The 20,395-nt window shown below is 39.0% G+C and overlaps 1 protein-coding gene across 2 annotated transcripts in view; it reads right to left on the bottom strand.

Moving 5' to 3' along the window:
• Positions 1 to 4,034: 4,034 nt before the first annotated feature.
• Positions 4,035 to 20,395, bottom strand: part of LOC139766007 (BRCA1-associated RING domain protein 1-like) — a 33,079-nt gene continuing 16,718 nt past the window's right edge. Inside the window, exons 5-9 of one of the 2 annotated variants that reach the window (XM_071694077.1) lie at positions 16,899 to 17,095; positions 16,009 to 16,212; positions 15,476 to 15,588; positions 13,127 to 13,248; positions 4,035 to 5,004 (exon numbers count right to left, since the gene is read on the bottom strand). In XM_071694077.1, coding sequence (XP_071550178.1) covers positions 4,669 to 5,004; positions 13,127 to 13,248; positions 15,476 to 15,588; positions 16,009 to 16,212; positions 16,899 to 17,095 — 972 coding nt within the window. In that variant the 3' untranslated portion in view covers positions 4,035 to 4,668. The remainder of the gene's footprint in view (positions 5,005 to 13,126; positions 13,249 to 15,475; positions 15,589 to 16,008; positions 16,213 to 16,898; positions 17,096 to 20,395) is intronic. The other variant, XM_071694078.1, reaches the window with a different exon arrangement.

Here is a 20,395-nt window from a genome sequence, read left to right on the forward strand (position 1 = left end):
GGTAGGATGAGCCATTCTTTCGTCTGTTTCCTTGCACTATCATGCTAACGCGGGAGATGGTAACAAAGTATAATAATAATAACAATATCCAGTATTTAGCAAGGTAGGCATGTACCATGGTCTGCTAGTTTGATACCACAAAGCGTATCAAGACTGGTACAGAAGGGGTTGAAAATAATGTTCATCAGCACCTGAGCTGTTCAAGTATATAAGTCAACTGGAAGTATTCAATCACCAGTGCCTGAATAAAGCTGATCAGCTATATGTGAATTCTAGACAAACAATTCTTGTTTAGCACTTAAAAATCTTGTAATACCCTTTAAGGAACGCAAGTGCTTCTTGAATACCTTGTGAAGTCTTTGGGGATCTCTATCCCCACAGTCTTGGTCCAGCACAAGGCTGTTGGAGGACACAGACCACAAGTCCACAGTCCCCAAAGCCTGGTTGGTCTTGTCATTTACTTGTCCAGGACACTCTGATGATTGCACACAAGGTGTTGAAGAGTCTTGGGCCTAGATGTTAAGGAGCATATCATACCTCTGGATTTCAGAGGGAATATTTTAGTCTTCCGTGCCTGTTGTGCATGTAAGATATTGTTTCTGCATGTAGTTGAGGACCATACCCTCTAGGATTTTGCAGGTACAGATGATGAAATATATCTTTTGTCTATACTCTAGGAAGTATAGCCTCTGATTTGTCATTCCTAGAAATTTAGTTTCTTTACCACTCACATTCTGCAGTTTCACCTGCCTTTCATGGTGATATTAGAATATGACAGTATTCTATTTATAAAAAAATTAGCACTCTGAATAGAATTATCATTGGATTTTCTTATCTTGAAAGTCCTAAGGATCCAATCTACAACTTCTGATGGAGGTACATGTTGTTTCGGTATTCAATGAAAGTTAGGTTGTTACATGTTACTATTCCAAGGTCTGTCACAATATTAATCTGCTTTGTGACAGTGTCTATGTGTGTTCAGTGCTGTTTTTGATTTCTCTATTTTCCCCAAGCTGAAGGAATTGAAAAGCATGTTGTTCTCAGTGGCCCAGCGTCTTTTAGTAGCCACTCGGCATCCTCTAATGACATGACTTTCATACTTATTCATATATCTTTTGCAAAGAAAGATATGAAACTGTGCTGTATGCTTGCTTCAGTGCCAAATGGGAAGCAGGAGGGGTGAAGTACAGTTCCTTGAATGTTTGAGTCTTTTTTTTTTACTGAGGATGCACTGATGATGATGTGATTTTAGTTTAAAAGTTATTCATCCATCTCCCAATTTTTCTGGTTATTTCCATCTTTCACATTTTATGCACTGTGACTCATGATCACATTTCTGAAATGCTTTTGCAGTGTCTGTAAATCATGTTAGCATTCTGGTCGTTTTCCACAGCTTTGACAATCATGTCATAATAGTAAAGAAAATGAAAGAGGCAAGACCTTCTTGCCCTAAAGCCATGCTGTCCTGGGTTATGTAGATTGTTCAGTTCCGTAAATTCATTCAGTTTAACTCTTGTGACTTTCTCGAAGATTTTAATAATGGGCAATGTTAGTGTTATCAGTCATCAGTTTTTTGGGATGGCATTGCTTCCACCTTTGCAGAGTTAGGCAATGTGAGTCAGTTGCAAACTCTTAGGGACGATGCCAGAATCTAGGCTTTTTCTCCAGAGGACAGTCAGTGCTTGTGCATGAGGTGTTTTGCATTTCTTTATGGAAACCAAGTTCCACGAGTCTTAGTTTAGGAGAAAGTGCATGTGTATGCTCTCAATGGGTGGGATGGGCCATTCTTTCGTCTGTTTCCTTAAACTACTGTGCTAACGCGGGAGATGGTAACAAAGTATAATAATAATAACAATATCCAGTATTTAGCAAGGTAGGCATGTACCATGGTCTGCTAGTTTGATACCACAAAGCGTATCAAGACTGGTACAGAAGGGGTTGAAAATAATGTTCATCAGCACCTGAGCTGTTCAAGTATATAAGTCAATTGGAAGTATTCAATCGCCAGTGCCTGAATAAAGCTGATCAGCTATATGTGAATTCTAGGCAAACAATTCTTGTTTAGCACTTAAAAATCATGTAATACCCTTTAAGGAACGCAAGTGCTTCATGAATACCTTGTGAAGTCTTTGGGGATCTCTATCCCCACAGTCTTGGTCCAGCCCAAGGCTGTTGGAGAACACAGACCACAAGTCCACAGTCCCCAAAGCCTGGTTGGTCTTGTTCATTTACTTGTCCAGGACACTCTGATGATTGCACACAAGGTGTTGAAGAGTCTTGGGCCCTAGATGTTAAGGAGCATATCATACCTCTGGATTTCAGAGGGAATATTTTAGTCTTCCATGCCTGTTGTGCATGTAAGATATTGTTTCTGCATGTAGTTGAGGACCATGCCCTCTAGGATTTTGCAGGTACAGATGATGAAATATATCTTTTGTCTATACTCTAGGAAGTATAGCCTCTGATTTGTCATTCCTAGCAATTTAGTTTCTTTACAACTCACATTCTGCAGTTTCACCTGCCTTTCATGGTGATATTAGAATATGACAGTATTCTATTTGTAAAAAAATTAGCACTCTGAATAGAATTATCATTGGATTTTCTTATCTTGAAAGCCCTAAGGATCCAGTCCACAACTTCTGGTGGAGGTACATGTTGTTTCGGTATTCAATGAAAGTTAGGTTGTTACATGTTATTATTCCAAGGTCTGTCACAATATTCATCTGCTCTGTGACAGTGTCTATGTGTGTTCAGTGCTGTTTTTGATTTCTCCATTTTCCCCAAGCTGAAGGAATTGAAAAGCATGTTGTTCTCAGTGGCCCAGCGTCTTTTAGTAGCCACTCGGCATCCTCTAATGACATGACTTTCATACTTATTATATCTTTTGCAAAGAAAGATATGAAACTGTGCTGTATGCTTGCTTCAGTGCCAAAGGGGAAGCAGGAGGGGTGAAGTACAGTTCCTTGAATGTTTGAGTCTTTTTTTACTGAGGATGCACTGATGATGATGTGATTTTAGTTTAAAAGTTATTCATCCATCTCCCAATTTTTCTGGTTATTTCCATCTTTCACATTTTATGCGCTGTGACTCATGATCACATTTCTGAAATGCTTTTGCAGTGTCTGTAAATCATGTTAGCATTCTGGTTGTTTTCCACAGCTTTGACAATCTTGTCATAATAGTAAAGAAAATGAAAGAGGCAAGACCTTCTTGCCCTGAAGCCATGCTGTCCTGGGTTATGTAGATTGTTTAGTTCCATAAATTCATTCAAGTTAACTCTTGTGACTTTCTCGAAGATTTTAATAATGGGCAATGTTAGTGTTATCAGTCATCAGATTTTTGGGATGGCATTGCTTCCACCTTTGCAGAGTTAGGCAATGGGAGTCAGTTGCAAACTCTTAGGGACGATGCCAGAATCCAGGCTTTTTCTCTAGAGGACAGTCAGTGCTTGTGCATATCTTTATGGAAACCAAGTTGCACGAGTCTTAGTTTTGGAGAAAGTGCATGTGTATGCTCTCAACGGCCCTCGCAAAATCCTGGGGAATTACTTTTTAGAAGTCTGTGGGGTCATATATCTATAAGTGGATTTTGACTTTGAATATGGATTCATGATGCTGTTTTAGAATCTCATTCATCTTCTGGAGGTCATCTATCATGGTATCTTCTGTTTTTTGGGGGAACATGGAGAATGTGGTCCTTGATTCGCAAGTTGCATATGAGTAAATGTAATTTGGGTTATTTCTTATTCTATTTATGATTCTTTCCTCTTACTCATTTTTCTGTTTCGTATGGCATATAAAGTTTATGGTCTATGTTCAATAATTCACGTCATAGGTTTTCTTTCTTTTGCTGGGTGAGCTATAGCTCCTTCAGTGTTTACAATTCTTTTCTACCTCCTGTATAGAGCTTGTCTTCCTCGTTCTGCCATGGACCTTTTGAATGTTTTTCTCGCTGGTTTATGTCTGTTGAAGGACTCTTGAATGGTCTGTCCTTCCAAAAATGTACTGACAGCATGCAAAAACAAACCATTAGACTTCTAGCAATCATTTTATTCATAAATTTCCAGCTAAATTTTTCATGTTCTAGTTATAACTTTCTGACTGTGATAAAAACTTAACTTATACAGCAACATTTAAGTACTGTATTCCCATCAAGAAAATGCAATATTCAACAGTTATTAGACCAGTTATACCTCCAACATTATAAAAAACCTATTATATAACTATTGTTCTTTTTTTATGCACATGTTTATAAAAAATTTAAAACTTACCAATCTTTTGGAATACTGGATAATTTTTATATATTTTAAAACTTTAACTTATCTTGTTGCTGTCAATGTTTACATATTGCTCTAACATCAATATATGACCCATCAAAAACCCAAACATCAGGTTTTATCAGATAAAATTTCAAGTTCTAGTCCTTTAGTGTGAATACTAAGAAACCCTCTAACCCTTTAACCATTTGAACAAAATGGTAAGACCCTTGAGTACAAAGACCCGACCTCTTTTGGATCTTGCAAAAACCACACAATAATACCTAAGAGTCATACCATTATGCTCAAAGATTTAAATCCTGGTCTCTTAATCATGAATTGCCTATATTTTTGGAAATGGTAAAGGTAGAAACTTGATCTCCTTCCTGATGAACATTCGTCAGATCAGAACATCACTTAAACGGAGGCACAAGCTGGTAGTGGTCAACACAAGAAAGCAGCCAATTTAGGGGCAAAGACTTAATATGTGCCATATCATACTTGAGTTGCGGCTCTGAGATTCCTTCTTGATATATGATGAAGTGGGAACAACAAGCTAGTACACCTTCTGGACTGCTATGAAAAGGCACTGTCCGTTCCTTCTCAGATATACTCTCTGGGTTGGGTTCTCGAGCCAAAACTGTTCCACCTCCTGCTTTGATTAGTGCTTCAATGTCCCTCTTATTAGGATATGGTTCAGAAAGATTCCCCAAAATGAACATGTGACATCCATTAAAAAGACCAGGACGCTGGAAAAGAGTGAATAATTTCATGAAAAAACAAATACATATGTAAATCACTATAAATGTAAGAAGTGAACGATAATATATCACTGCACACAACTTTTTTCATGGAAAAAGTATAATGTCTGTACACATGCATGCATATACATATATATGTCACTAGGGTAGGAAAGAATTTCACCTCCATATTACCTGTGTGTCACAGAAGGCAACTAAAAGGGGTAAGAGTGGGGGGCTAGAGATCCCCCCTTATTCTATATCAATCATATCAATTTCTAAAAGATGGAGGAGTCATGTAAGGAGTGTTTATACTCCTTAAAGGCTCAGGCTGGGGTGTCTGAATGAGTGGATATAATACAGATGAGAAGAAAGGACAGGTGGTTAGTATGTTTGCATGAAAGAAAGCTCAAAGGTAAAGGGGAAGAATGGTTTGGGAATGTCTTAGGGGTAAAGTGAGGGGTTGGTGTGAGGGCAAATGCTAAGGAAGGATATCACTACTGCAGCAGCAGGAGTTATGGGAATGTGTGCGAGTGAGGAAGTAAGCTCTAGAATTATGCTGGTAAAAATGAAAGTGGACTGAGAAGGACTGGTGGTTATTAGTGCTTTATCCACCTGGTCATGAGAAGGTGGATGATGAAAGGAAAGTGGTTTGGAAGTAGCTGAGTGAGTATGTTAGCAGTTTTGATGCAAGAGATCAGTTACTTGAGAGATGATTTAAATGTGTGAGTGACTAATATGGCAGTTCAGGGTATAATTGGGGGATGAGGAATTCATTGAGGTGAATAAGAATGGTAAATAGCTTGTGGAGTTGTGTGCCACAACAGACTGAGAATGCATGGTTTAAAAAGAGGAACATGTACACATGTATACAGGCAAGTAGGAAAGGTGGTCAAAAGGCATTGTTGGATTACATACTAATTCATAAGCAAGCAAAACAGAGAATCTTGGTTGTTAATGTGTTGACAGGGGCAGCTTGTGGAAAGTCGGATCATTATCTGGTGGAGGTATGGGTGAAGATTTGAAGAGGTTTTCGGAAATAATGCGATATGAGTGATAAAAGGGTGATGAAAGTATGTGAACTTGCAAAAGAGAGGTGTGGGAAGAAGAATCACAGGAGAGACTGAGTGTTAAATGGCAAAAGGTGAGAGTAAACGAAGCAATGAAAGAGGGTGAAGCATGGGAGATATCAAGGGAAGCAGTGCTGAAATGTGCAAGAGAAGTGTGTAGCATGGGGAAGGTAGGTCGCAGGCAGGTGAGAAGGTGAGAAAGGAAAATGAGTGGTGGGATGACCAAATAGAGTTACTATTCAAAGAGAAAAGAGGTGCATGGGTGTCACTTACAAGGAAGAAGTGCAAATGATTGAGAGATGTGTAAGCAAATGCAGCAGGAGAGGTGCAGGTGTTGAAAGAGGGCTTCTGAAAGTTGGGTAAACAAGTACAAGTAAACCAGATATCTAGGTAGGAAGTTAATAGTAAGATAAAAACAAGAGAACAAATAGAAACACTGTTAAAGAGGACAAATGGGGAAGTGGACATGGGTAGTGATGATGTGAGAAGGAGATGGAGTAATTATTTCGAAGGACTGCTGTATGTTTGATGATAGGATGGCAGATGTTTGATGCCTGGATGAGGGAGGTATGCAAAGTGAGAGAGTCGTGGAAAGTGGTCTCAGAAAGAGAGAAGTGGTGGAGAAAACCCTGCCTAAGATGAAATGTGGCAAGCCAAGGATAGTATTTCAGTTGAATTTCTTATGAAAGGGGAGGACTGTTGCTGACTGTTTACTCAGGATTTTCATTAAATGTATAGATCATGGTGAGGTGCCAAAAGATTAGTGGAATATCACTGTATAAAGATAAGAGGGAATTACATATATACAAGTTTGTGAAGTGCACCTTCAGGTAAGCTGCATGGGAGAGTGGTAAGTGAGACGGTCAAGGTATGCACACAGCAACCAGGACTAAGGTGATATAATGTGCTTTTAGGAGTAGTAGAGGATGCGCGGAGCAGGTGTTTGCTTTGAAAAACGTGAAAATACTTGGAGAAACAGGATTTGTATGAGGCATTTATGGAAATAGAGAAGTACTATGATGGGATGATAAGAGATGCCTTGTGAAAGGTCTTGTGAAAATATGGTGTGGGAGGAAAGCTACAAGAAACTGAAAAGTTTTTATCGAGAAAGTAAGGCATGTGTGTGAGTAGGTTGAGAGGAGGGTGAGTGGTTCCAAGTGAAGGTGAGTCTCTGGCAGGGGTGTGTGATATCACCTTGGCTGTTTAATTTGTTTATGGTTGGAGTGGGTAAAAGGTAAATACAAGGGTCTTGAAAATTGGGGCAAGTATTCAGTCTGAAGGGGTTAAGGGACCTGTGAATTAAGTCAGGTGTTGCTTGCTGATGATACAGCTCTAATAGCAGATTTAGTGAGAAACTGCAGAAGTTGGCATCTGAGATTGGGAGTGTGTGTGAAAGTAAGTGGTCGAGAGTAAATACAAACAAAAGCATGGTTATTAGGTTCAACAGGGCAGAAGGACAGGTTAGCTAGGGTGTGAGTTTGAATGGATAAAATTTGCAGGAAGTGGAGTGTTATAAATAGCTGGAAGTGAACATGGCAGCAAATGGAACATATAAGTATAAACAAGTCATAGAGGGGGGTGAGGGGGCAAACATTGTGAGAGCACTAAGGACTAAGGAAAGGGTGGTCATGACCTTGGAGACCAAAAATTATTTTGTCTGAAGTATGGTAGTCCCAATGTTATTGTATGCATGAGAGACATGGGATATGGATGACAATGTGTGGAGCACAATGGCTGTGTCGGAGATGAAATGTTTAAGAAATACATGTGCTGTGAGGAGATTTGATCAAGTCAGAAATAAAGTGTAAGAGAGAGGAGAGGGGAAAAAAAGAAAAGTGCAGTTGAAAGCTGATGGGAAAGCTGAAAAGGTTTGGGCATATGGGAAGAATGAGTAAGGAGATGCTGACAAATTGGATATGTGTGTCAGAGGAGGAAGGAAAAAGGAGATGAAAGGATGTAGTGAAAAATATTTTGAGTGCTTAGAGCCTGAATATGCAGGAGGGTGAAAGGCGTGCATAGGATACAGTAAATTGGAGTGATGTCCTGTCAATGGACTGAACCAGGGAACATGAAATAGCCAGGGGAAACAACAGAAAAGTATGTGGGGCCTGGTTGTGGTTAGGAAGCTGTGGTTTAGGTGCATTACATGACAGCTAGATAATGGATATGAGCAAACAAGGCCTCTTTCCCACAATAGCAAGTTAGTGCCAAGAACAGATGAAGAAATGCCCTCTCTAGCTAAATTCCACTCTCTAGCTGTAATGTATAATACACTGAAACCAGAGCCCCCTATCCATGATCAGGCACTACAGACCTTTTAGTGATTTTTCCCAAATGCTTCACATGCCCTGGTTCAGCCCATTGATAGCATGTCATCCCCTGTAAACCACATCACTTCAATTTGCTCTATGCCTCACAACCTCATGCATGTTCAGGCTCTTACCTCCATCCTTCCACCTCTTCCTCGGTTTCCCCGTATACCCTCTTAGTTATCCTTTCCTCTCCATATGTACAAACCATTTATGCACACCCTCTTCAGCTCTCTAATACATAATCCTATTACTACCACACCCCTCTCTTACCTTATCATTTCTTCTTTAATCACCAAATATTGTCCTCAAACATTTAGTTTCCTTCATATTCGCCTTATCCTTTACATTTTTGTCTAAGGTCCATGCCTCACATTCAGATAGCAAGGACAGGGCTGCTATACCTAATTTTCCACTTTTCACACATTCCTCAATACATACAAGACCTTTGCTCCCTTAGCCACCCTATGGCAAACTTCAGCACCCATGGTTCCATTCGCTGCCATATCCACTCCCACGTATCTAAAACAGTCTACTTCCTCCTAATTCTCTCCATTCAAATTCAAACTCCAGAGAACCTCTCTTTTCACTGACAAACCTAATAACCTTGCTTTTATTCACATTTACTCTCAACGTTCTCCTTTCACATTCTTCCCAACTCAGAAACTTGCTTCAGCAGTTTCTCACTTGAATCTGCCACCAGCGCAGCAAACAGAAACTGACCCCCCCCCCCCCCAATCCCTAGCAGACTGCATACCTGCTACCCTCCCCAAGACCTGGCATTTACCTCCCTCAACACCTCATCCATAAAAAGATTAAACTGCCGTGGTTACACCACCTAACCCAACTGCAGAAAACACCTTCACCTAGAACTACTCACCCTCCTCTCTATCCACACACACAAATGACTTACTCTTTTGATAAAAACTCCTCCTTGCTTCTAATAGCTTTCCTCCCACATCATATATTCTTAATCTCTTCCCCAAAGTATCTCTATCAACCCTGTCATATGCTTTCTCTCGATCCATAAACGCCACACACAAATAAATCCTTCCGTTTCTCTTAAGTATTTCTCAAGCAAATTCTTCAAAGCAAACACCTGAACCACATACCCTCAACCACTCCTGAATCCGTATTGTCCCTCCCAGTCTGATGCTCTGTGCCTGGGGCAGTCAACACAAATCAGAATGAGACAGCCAAAACTTAGTGACCTGCACTGTCTAGGAGCCATAAAATTATAAACTGGGTACCAGGTATCCCAGCAGTCCTCATGATAATGATGTGTGACCAAGTTATTAAGCTATATTTTTCTGAAATACAAGGACCAGCAGGAAGGTGGTAAAATGCAAAAGCACCAGTGAGCAGTTAGTGTTCCATCAAAAGTCTATATAATAATAATCATAATAATAACAACAACAATAATAATATTAATAATCTTACCTTGTGCAAGATTTTTGAGTCTTCTGTTTCAACAATTCCTTGAAGTTTGGCATGTGTTCTATTGTGCTCACACGCACCAATTCTCTTTGGTGGATGTCGCTCAAAACTGTTCAATGCTTGGATTTCACTGTTCTAACTGTGAGAAAATGGACTCACAAAGATAGGTTGAGTCAAACACAGAGATAAATTCTAAAGCAGCTTCTCTAACAACACTGTATTTATCCCTTGATACTAATTTCCAGGAGCAAATCTTTGATCACATCTACACATTCATCTGTTCTTTGTCATCTGTGTTCTCCATCTTCTTTTGATCTGGCTTGAAGCTGTGACAGTGAAGGGAAATGTGACAGTTCACCTTCAGATATCTGCATGTGAAATAACTGCAGTTTGTTAAGGAATGCAAATATGCACTGAAATTGATCAGATGTCAACTTGAATTTCCTTTGTAAATCTAGATTTAGTTTTCTCACATGTCTGTGAGAAGAGCCAAATCTGTTATCTTGGTGTAAATTCTATGCTTTTCATCTTGAAAAGATCTCAATGGCTCCTGTAGCTCAAGAATAAAGAGAATGTACCTTTACCTATGGAAAGCCAACGAACTGAGCAGTGCAGTGGTAAATCAGCTGGGAAAGCTTCTTTACATACTTCTTTCATCAAGTTTTGACACTATCTGTGATTTAAAGCATTTGTTTGAATACACCTTTTACAATATCCAACGCAGGTTTAATGACATTATTGAATTTGCAAGCTTAAGAGATCAGTTGTTCATAGAGAATAATACAATGAAATGTCCAAAATTCAAGAAACCCTGCATCAGATTTACAAAGTCCAATTAATTAACTAAAAGAACCACATATAAACAGAACACCATCTGCTGCTATGGCAGTGAGCTTTTGTAAAGGTAAATTGTGCATGCTATGATGCCTTCAGTGCTTTTTTTTTTTTTGTCTTGTCCATGAATTCTTTCTTTCAGACACAATATCCACAAGCTCTTCTCTCACATTAAGGTCATCAGACACAGTACAAACAAAAACTGAGTTAAGGTTTAACCTGCATATCACACGAACCATCAAATGGTAAAATCAAATAATTACACTTCCAAGCTTTTGAGTGCAGTTGTGATGCAATTTCACTGCGTAGGTAAGAAATTCTGCACTCAATTGTGTGGCATGATAACTGCAGGTCTGAATTTTTTTTCTGTAGAGTTTTGTTCTCTGGTGCTAAAATTCAAATCACATTAGTGAAACAAGTCTTAATAAAATCACCTTCAGAGTAGGACTTTTTTGCATATGCTATGTTCCATGCTAAATGATGGGAAGATACTATTACTGGTTGTACTGAGCTGAAAAATTGGCAAAAATCCAAGGTTTCTTATCCACTTGTGTTTTCAATGGTTTATATTTGATGTGTGAAGTTGAGAACCCTGAGGGAATTCTTGTTCAAAAATTGTATGGTTTAAAGTCAAATGACACCTTAAGTCTGAAAATTTCGAACTTTGATATACACATCACTCATTTTGAAAACATATTTTCTTCAATGCATTTTTCTTTGCATGTCCAAATTTGCAAATGTACACAACAAAATAATAATCAATAAGCTATAATTCTATGTTCATAACACTCCACTCTGACATGCTGAGTCTCAAGAGAGTGACTGACTCTCCCAAGGGAAGGCACAAAAACTAGACAGGAACAGAATGCAAGAACCTATTACCACACACAAGTGTTAAGCTAAGAACTGCACAGAAAGATATTCTCATTCTAATAAAAAGATCTGGTGCTGTTGAAAGATGATTTGTTACATATGCCCCCATTCCAGAAAATAAGTAAAACATTCTGTCTACAATATTAAGATGAAAAACATATGTTCACAACATTTTAGAAATTTTGGGGTTGGAGCAATCTACTTCATAAAAGTAGCCTTGGTGATTACACATTCCATTTCTACAATGAAGTCAGGAGCCAATTACTTGCCTTTAAAGAGCTGCATTTAGCTCGAGAGCATCCAGTTGGCCAACCCTGTTCTGTGCTTTCAACCATCCTCTCAATTACCACTCATCCATACAGCTTACCCAGTATGCTCAACAAACTAATAGTACTATAAATTGAACACTCACCTCTGTCCCCCTTGAATGGAGAAAGTTGAGAGTGAATGTGAATAAGGGTTGAGGGGCAAGTTAATTGGAATGTAAGTTTGAATGAAGAAAAATTGGAGGAAGTGAAGGGGGTTTAGATTTCTGGAAATGGACTTAGCAGCAGAGGGAACAATGGAAGTGGGAGGGAGTCACAGGGTGGGGAGGGGCGAAGGTTCTGAGTGCAATGAAGAACATGTGGAAGGAGGAAACTTTATCTCAGAGAGCAAAAATGGGTATGTTTAAAGGAATAGTAGTTCCAACAATGTTATTGGCTGCGAGGCATGGGCTATAGATAGGGTTGTATGGAGGAAGGTGGAAGTGAAGGAAATGAAATGGAGGACAATATGTGGTGTGAGGTGGTTTCATCGAGTAAGTAATGAAAGGGTAAGAGAGATGTGTGGAAATAAAAAGAATGCGGTTGAGAGCAGAGGAGGGTGTGTAGAAATGGTTTGGACATATGAAGAGAATGATTGAGGAAAGACTGAAAAAGAGGATATACGTGTCAGAGGTGGAGGAAACAAGGAGAAGCACGAGGCCAATTGGAGATGGAAGGATGGACTGAAAAAGATTTTGAGTAATTGAGGCCTGAACATACAGGAGGGTGAAAGGCGTGCAAGGAATAGAGTGAATTAGAACGATGTGGTATACCGGGGTCGATGTGCTGTCAACGGATTGAACCAGGAAGTGTGAACCATCTGGAGTAAACCAAGGAAGGTTTTGTGGGGCCTGGATATGGAAAGGAAGCCGTGGTTTCGGTGCATCACACATGACAGCTAGAGACTGAGTGTGAACAAATGTGGCCTTTGTTGTCTTTTCCTAACGCTACCTCGCATGCACGTAGGGGAGGGGGGGGGGTGCCATTTCATGTGTGATGGGGTGGCAATGGGAAAGGATGAAGGCAGCAAGTATGAATACGCCCATGTGTATATATGTATATGTCTGTGTATGTATGTGTACGTATACGTTGAAATGTATAGGTATGTATATATGCGTGTGTGGGCGTGTATGTAAATACATGTGTATGTGGGTGGGTTGGGCCATTCTTTCGTCTGTTTCCTTGCACTACCTCGCTAACATGGGAGACAGCAACAAAGTATATAAATATAAATACATACAGACATGTATACATATATATATTAGAAACTTATTAAAAAAAATACTGCAAAAATGTCAAATACCATATTATTTGAGTTAGTTCTTCCTTGAGTAGGTGCCCCTCTTGCAGTGTTGAGACTGGATCCACAAAGTTCATGTGACTCTGGATTTACAGCTAGTTCTCCAGAAAGACATTCATCCACCCCTGAAAAACATTCAACATATTTCAGTGCCTAATAAGAAGAATATAGTAATTTTCATTTTACTTCACACTCATAAACTACCCCACATTTAAAGTAAGTGTTCTTCTGAATAAGGTACTGTGGCTGCTATAAAAATATCCTCTTGACTTCTGGTTAAATAAACTCTGTTCTAAAGCAAATAAATGACATCACTATATCTTTCCTCAAACTTACTATGTGCTTTCTTTTACCTCTTACCTTTACTGAAAAAAACTTACTCCATATTAGTGCACATTGGTTTTGTAGTTATAAAATTCATGACTACTGTATGCTGAATCTAACTTCACATAGTCATATTTTTCCTTTTACCCATCAATATTTTGTTCATCAATTTTCAGAACAGTTTTGTAAAAGTTCTCAAAGGCAGCTTAAATGTCACTGCATTACAGCCTTTTGATTGATTTCAATTCCTCAGCCATGATCCTTTCCTGCTCATTCTAATAATCGACATCCTTGCTAAATTTTCATCTAACTATCCAGAACCTTAATTCTTTTTCATCCAATATCTTCTTAAGTATAAGTTTTCACCTAGAGTACAATAACTTGTCCTTAATTCCTTCAATCAAATGTGCTATTCCTAATAAAGGTTCTTTGATATTTCAATTATTTTCAGTGACCTACTATGTAGGGTTCCTTATTGTATTTCTTGTCCCTGAGGTAATAACAAAAATAATTCTTTGGCACCTAATATTTCAAATGTTGACATCAAGATTCCATCCATGTTTACACCAGGTTTTCAGTTTTAGCTGATGTACTAACTGACCAGATTTAAATATAAAATGGCACATTTTCATCAGCAATATTTCCATGTTTGAGAACCTTAAAAAAATTTACAATCATGTTTCATCGATTTTCTAATGATTCTTCTCTGAATCAATAATGCTATGCCCCCAAAGCCTTTATATTAACCCATGTTTGGCTTAATCATGTCCTTGGGTATTACATATTTCAAACAAGTTCCATCAGAGGTGCACTGACTCCCCATATCCCCTTCCTCCATCTCACATGTGGGATACAATTCTATACCTGTGAGACCTTTCTCAAATTTACTTCATACTTAGCTTAAATATTTCAACACCTTGCACTAACTGCAACTTCACTTGTCTCTTTCATTCATCACTGTTATTGTGAAGATCTAACATATTTCCTTCCTAAGTTACTTGGTATGCTTTCTAGTGATATCATTCATTTGCACAACATGTAGACTACTGGCATTCTGTCCACAAACACACAATTTCTCCTTGTCATAGCACTTGACAACACTAAATTCATGCAGCCCATTCTTCCTAACTCTAGATTTTCCTGCAGAGCACTATGCACTAGCCCTGCCTTTTGACAAAATTTTAGGAGCAGTAGATAAGACGTAGTAGGTAGGAACACTTAGGCAAGAGCTTTAGGTAGAAGAAGTAGGTAGGGGTATCAGACAGAAGGGGCAGAAGTAGTCATTAGGAACATTAGGTGGAAGCCTCTACAAACACTGGAGAACATGAGAGAGGAAACGATGACATTAGTGAAGGGATCCAGGAAAAAGGGAAAACCAAGCAGGTTAGGAGGCTGAAGAATGGAGTGAAAGATGCTCTTGTGAACATGTGGGAAGGAGCATGGCATGCAAAGGATTGAGCAAACTGAAGCAATTTGCTGCCAATGGGCTGAACCAGGGCATATGATGAATGCGGTTGAGAGGAATCATGGAAAGGTCTGTGGGACCTGAATGGATAGGGGGCTCTACTTTTGGTGCATTACACTTAACATTCAAAGGGAGGAAGTGAGCAAATGAGGCCATTTCTTCATCTGTTCCTGGGGAAATGGCAAATATGTATGAAATAAAAATTAACACAGGCAATTAAAAAATGAAGCCTTTATTCTTGCTTGCAAATACTTTCAACAAACATCAGATTGATACCATTCTGAACACTTTTTTTAGTCACGCAGTAAAGCACATCTACAAAGAGTAAGTATAACTCTAAATCAGTTCCACAATGCTTCTTTCACACAATAACTTAGTTTCATGAACTACCTGAAGTATAGAATTATCATATAAGGAAGCCAAAATCATTCATAAAAATGACACATTTTTAAGCCACTTACTCATAACACTTTTTATCCTTCCCCAGGACTTAACAATATTTCAGTGACTAACTATACGGGATACATAAGCACTTTAATTAAGCTAGAAACATTTTTACTCACATGATGGTGAAATGATCCATTTTCCTGACACCACTCCCATCATGTACTTGAGAGTCCGCTGACAGGCAACTTTGTCTTTCGTACATTCAGTGATGATGTGTGACACTTCTGGGCTGAAAACAGGATATATGCAAGCATTAATTTCATATGTATATATTTACCTTTCTTTCTTTGCACTTGTTTGCCACCTCCTGCATTAGCAAGGTAACACCAGGAAGAGACAAAAGAAAAAGGCCTTATTAGCTAACATTCATTTTCTAGCTGTCATGTGTAATGCACCAAAACAAAGCCCCCTTTCCATAACCAAGCCCTAAAACCTCTCCATGGTTTCCACTGGCTAATTCATATCCCATGGTTCAATCCACTGACATCACACTGACCCATGTATATCACATTGCTTAAATTCACTCTATCCTCATGCACCAAAATTATTTTTCAATCATCCTACCATCTTCAAATTAGTCTCCTTGTTCCCTTCCCTTCTGATACATATATCCTCTTTGTATACCTCTCCACACTCATTCTCTGCTTACCTAAATTCAGACACCACACGAGCTCGAAGGACTTTTGCCAAGCTGTCCAGTTTTTTTGTTTGTTCTGTAGATAATCCAGATCCCAAAAGCACAATTTTGTCCAAAAGGGGAGGCATCACTTGCGGTCGTTTGAGGGAAGTGTCCACGGGGGTATCAAGAGCACCATTAATTTCTTCAGCTCCTTCGCACTTAGAAGCCAAGGACCTGTTATAAAAAAAAAAAGCAAAATCAACTAAATCTGCCAAGTTAACTTTTTCATTTCTGAGATTCAGAATTTTGCAAAGAAACTTTAAAATATTCAAGCTACATGATCTTGTCAAAGCATGGACTATTTCTGGATAGTTTTATCATCTAATAAACTATCCACTTCCTCAAACAACAAATACTGGCCACCTAATCACCAATTAAAATCTTAGACAAGAATGGTATTTGCTCATCATGTATCAAAAGTATCCAGAGCAACATCTAGGTCATTTGAAATTTGATTTATACATGTTATACATGCATGCTTTCCCTGCCCTTTGTGAAATAGCACCAAGGCCACATGAATTGAGCCTTCAAGGAAAAATCCTCACATAGCTCCTTCCGTTCCCACTAAAAAAAAATGCTTCACTATTGCACAATGTTAATTCCTCTACAAACTTGCAGGTGGGCATAAACAGACCAAGATGGGTGTAACTTCCTAAAAGGTATATTAAAACAAATTACCAAGTTTTTTAATAGTTTCTGAAAATGAAACTGGTCACCTTTCAGGCTAATTAACAATGAATATATCTCCCTCAAGATATTTCTCCACAGAAATGAACTGGCACTTGACTTTCAGTTCAATTGGCAGGTCCTCCCAGTCTTACTATTTCAGGGTTTTTTACTGCGTAGCTATATCTACCAACCTGGGTGTGTGTCCATAGAGATTCCTGGCTGTATCACTTGCTCCCCATGACCTGAGAAGCTTTATTACTTCCACCTGGCCATGTGTGACTGCATCATGAAGAGGATTTTCATTATTTTCTCCTGGTACATCAACTATAGCCCCATGTTGCAACAAAAGCTCAGCAATACCAAGAAATCCATGACTGCAAGCTTCATGCTGTAAGGTTCGAAAAACTGAATTATGTGTAGGAATGAACTTGCATTTACTTATTCATCTAGAAATATACATTAGTTTCCAATCATCATAAGCATATATGACAGGGGGATAATTGTTAACATAATACTTCAGAAACCACAAAGTATCAGCTGCTTATCTTGACAGCATTGAATTAGGCTCCATTACATGAGTATCAAATTTTGGATCCATTGTTCTGTACCTCTGTCATGTGAAAATTTGCATTTTCATGCGGAAACCTAAGGACCTATAGAAATTCCTGAACTCCATTTCTTAAGAGTAACTCCTTTTTGCTGACACCCAAAGACTCAATGCATAGACATGAAATAGCATCCCTTTTTAAAAGGCTCTCCAACATAAGTACATATCCTAACATTTAAACATTTCAAATGATTAGGTGGGCCTATTTTAGGATGTTGGTTGCTTGGATGTTTTTCAGAATGCTGCTTCGCTTAAAAGTACTGTACTAACCTCAGCCATTACCATTAATTTCAGCAAACTGTTCTTTTTTACAATGCCTATGTTCTATATAAACCCATTTCCAGTAAAAATAAAAGATAGGGCCATAAGAATACATGTGTTCCCCATGTTTTGTAGAAGGCCACTAAAAGGATCAGAAGTGGGGGCTCTGGATACCTCCCTCCTTATATTTTCATTTCTAAAAGTTGGTGCTGGGTTATTAGGTTTTCTTTCTACCTCACTAAAATGTGGACAACTGGCATTCTGTCCACAAATATACTCTGTTGCTGTGGCCACCCTTTTGAGGGAGTTCCAATTGGAACAGGTGTCAGAGATATAGACAAATATATAAGTACAGGAGGAGGAGCCAACCAAGGATAGCTCATCTTTCTCAAAGGATTAGGATGGGGTGTCTAAATGTTTGTGTATGTAACCAAAAGGAGAAAATGGGAGAGAGGTAACATATCTGAGAGGAACTGGATGTTCTGGCTCTGAGTGAAACAATGTTCAAGGGGAAGGGAGAAAATTGTTTAGAAATGTCTTAAGAGGTAAAGTCAGGGCTTTCAGTGATGACTTGTGCTAAGGAAAAGGTAGCACTTCTGCTAAGGAAAAGCTGAGGGAAAATATGAAAGAACATATGAAAATGGAGAGGATGTGAGACATCAGACATGACACATCCCTTGCTAAATGATTTTTCTTACGACAAAAAGAGCACGTAATGCATACTCTCTCTGGGTCTTCAGGAGCTTCTCCGGTTTCATACTACTATATTACCCCTATCCATTGTGGGAGGAAAATAAAATGCAAGTAGTAGTGAGCATGGTAAAGTACAGCACTTCCAACATTGTTTTGGACAAAACAATATGCTTAACTTCTTAGTCATAACGACTGTTACCGAGCTGATATGTTTTATTAAAAGGAACCAGTTTTATTGAATAAATACATTATTTGCAAGTGATAGCAAAAATAAATGAAAATTAATTATTTTTCATGCAGCATGGGAGTGGGTATTGGTAAGATATTTTTTTTTTTTTTTTTTTTTTTTTTTTTTTATACTTTGTCGCTGTCTCCCGCGTTTGCGAGGTAGCGCAAGGAAACAGACGAAAGAAATGGCCCAACCCCCCCCCCCCCATACACATGTACATACACACGTCCAGACACGCAAATATACATACCTACACAGCTTTCCATGGTTTACCCCAGACGCTTCACATGCCTTGCTTCAATCCACTGACAGCACGTCAACCCCTGTATACCACATGACTCCAATTCACTCTATTTCTTGCCCTCCTTTCACCCTCCTGCATGTTCAGGCCCCGATCACACAAAATCTTTTTCACTCCATCTTTCCACCTCCAATTTGGTCTCCCTCTTCTCCTCGTTCCCTCCACCTCCGACACATATATCCTCTTGGTCAATCTCTCCTCACTCATTCTCTCCATGTGCCCAAACCATTTCAAAACACCCTCTTCTGCTCTCTCGACCACGCTCTTTTTATTTCCACACATCTCTCTTACCCTTACGTTACTTACTCGATCAAACCACCTCACACCACACATTGTCCTCAAACATCTCATTTCCAGCACATCCATCCTCTTGCGCACATCTCTATCCATAGCCCACGCCTCGCAACCATACAGCATTGTTGGAACCACTATTCCCTCAAACATACCCATTTTTGATTTCCGAGATAATGTTCTCGACTTCCACACATTTTTCAAGGCTCCCAAAATTTTCGCCCCCTCCCCCACCCTATGATCCACTTCCGCTTCCATGGTTCCATCCGCTGACAGATCCACTCCCAGATATCTAAAACACTTCACTTCCTCCAGTTTTTCTCCATTCAAACTCACCTCCCAATTGACTTTAAGATGGTTTAAAAAGTCCACTTTAAGATTCTTAGAAGAAAATGCCACTTGACAGATAGTTCTATGAAGCACAGGTCTGTAAACCTTAAAATTCTTAATTTACAATTTCTTTTTTATTCCTGAAAACTAATGAAACTTAATGCTGAATGACATTAGGTTTGGAGACTGAAAATTCCATGAGGTGTGCAACAGGCTTGATAATGCTGGAATAAAAAGAGATTCCTACTCTGAAGCACAATTCTATATCTAAGTTTGAGCTTAATATATGACAGAAATTAAAAGAAACATCACCAGACAGGTAATTCTTCGGTGATGGAAGTATGGCATCAAAAGAGGTACTAGCTAGGTGGTGTTCTGCAGAAGACAGGTTAAATGAAACCACTACTATTGTTGGCGAAACAAAAATTAACAATGGTTAGAGAGACAAGGGTCTCATGAAGGACCAGTGCAGCTTAGGCATGAGCCCATCCTTAAACTGGCAACAGAGAGCTCCTGCCTGAGCCCTTCTATATGTATTGACAAAAGTGACAGACATACAGTAGTTCTCAAGAAGCTTTCATGTAGGAGTACTTGTCCCTAGCCTAATACATGAACATGAAAGCTAATTATATATATGCAGAGAGATATATAGATATAGAGATATAGCGATGCTCTGTGGAAGGTATTAAGAATATATGGTGTGGGAGGCAAGTCATTAGAAGCAGTGAAGAGTTTTTATCGAGGATGTAAGGCATGTGTACATGTAGGAAGAGAGGAAAGTGATTGGCTCTCAGTGAATGTAGGTTTGCAGCAGGGGTGTGTGATGTCTCCATGGTTGTTTAATTTGTTTATGGATGGGGTTGTTAGGGAGGTGAATGCAAGAGTTTTGGAAAGAGGGGCAAGTATGAAGTCTGTTGTGGATGAGAGAGCTTGGGAAGTGAGTCAGTTGTTGTTCGCTGATGATACAGCGCTGGTG

Source organism: Panulirus ornatus, chromosome 56 (genome assembly GCF_036320965.1).
Source record: "Panulirus ornatus isolate Po-2019 chromosome 56, ASM3632096v1, whole genome shotgun sequence".
NCBI lineage: Eukaryota > Metazoa > Arthropoda > Malacostraca > Decapoda > Palinuridae > Panulirus > Panulirus ornatus.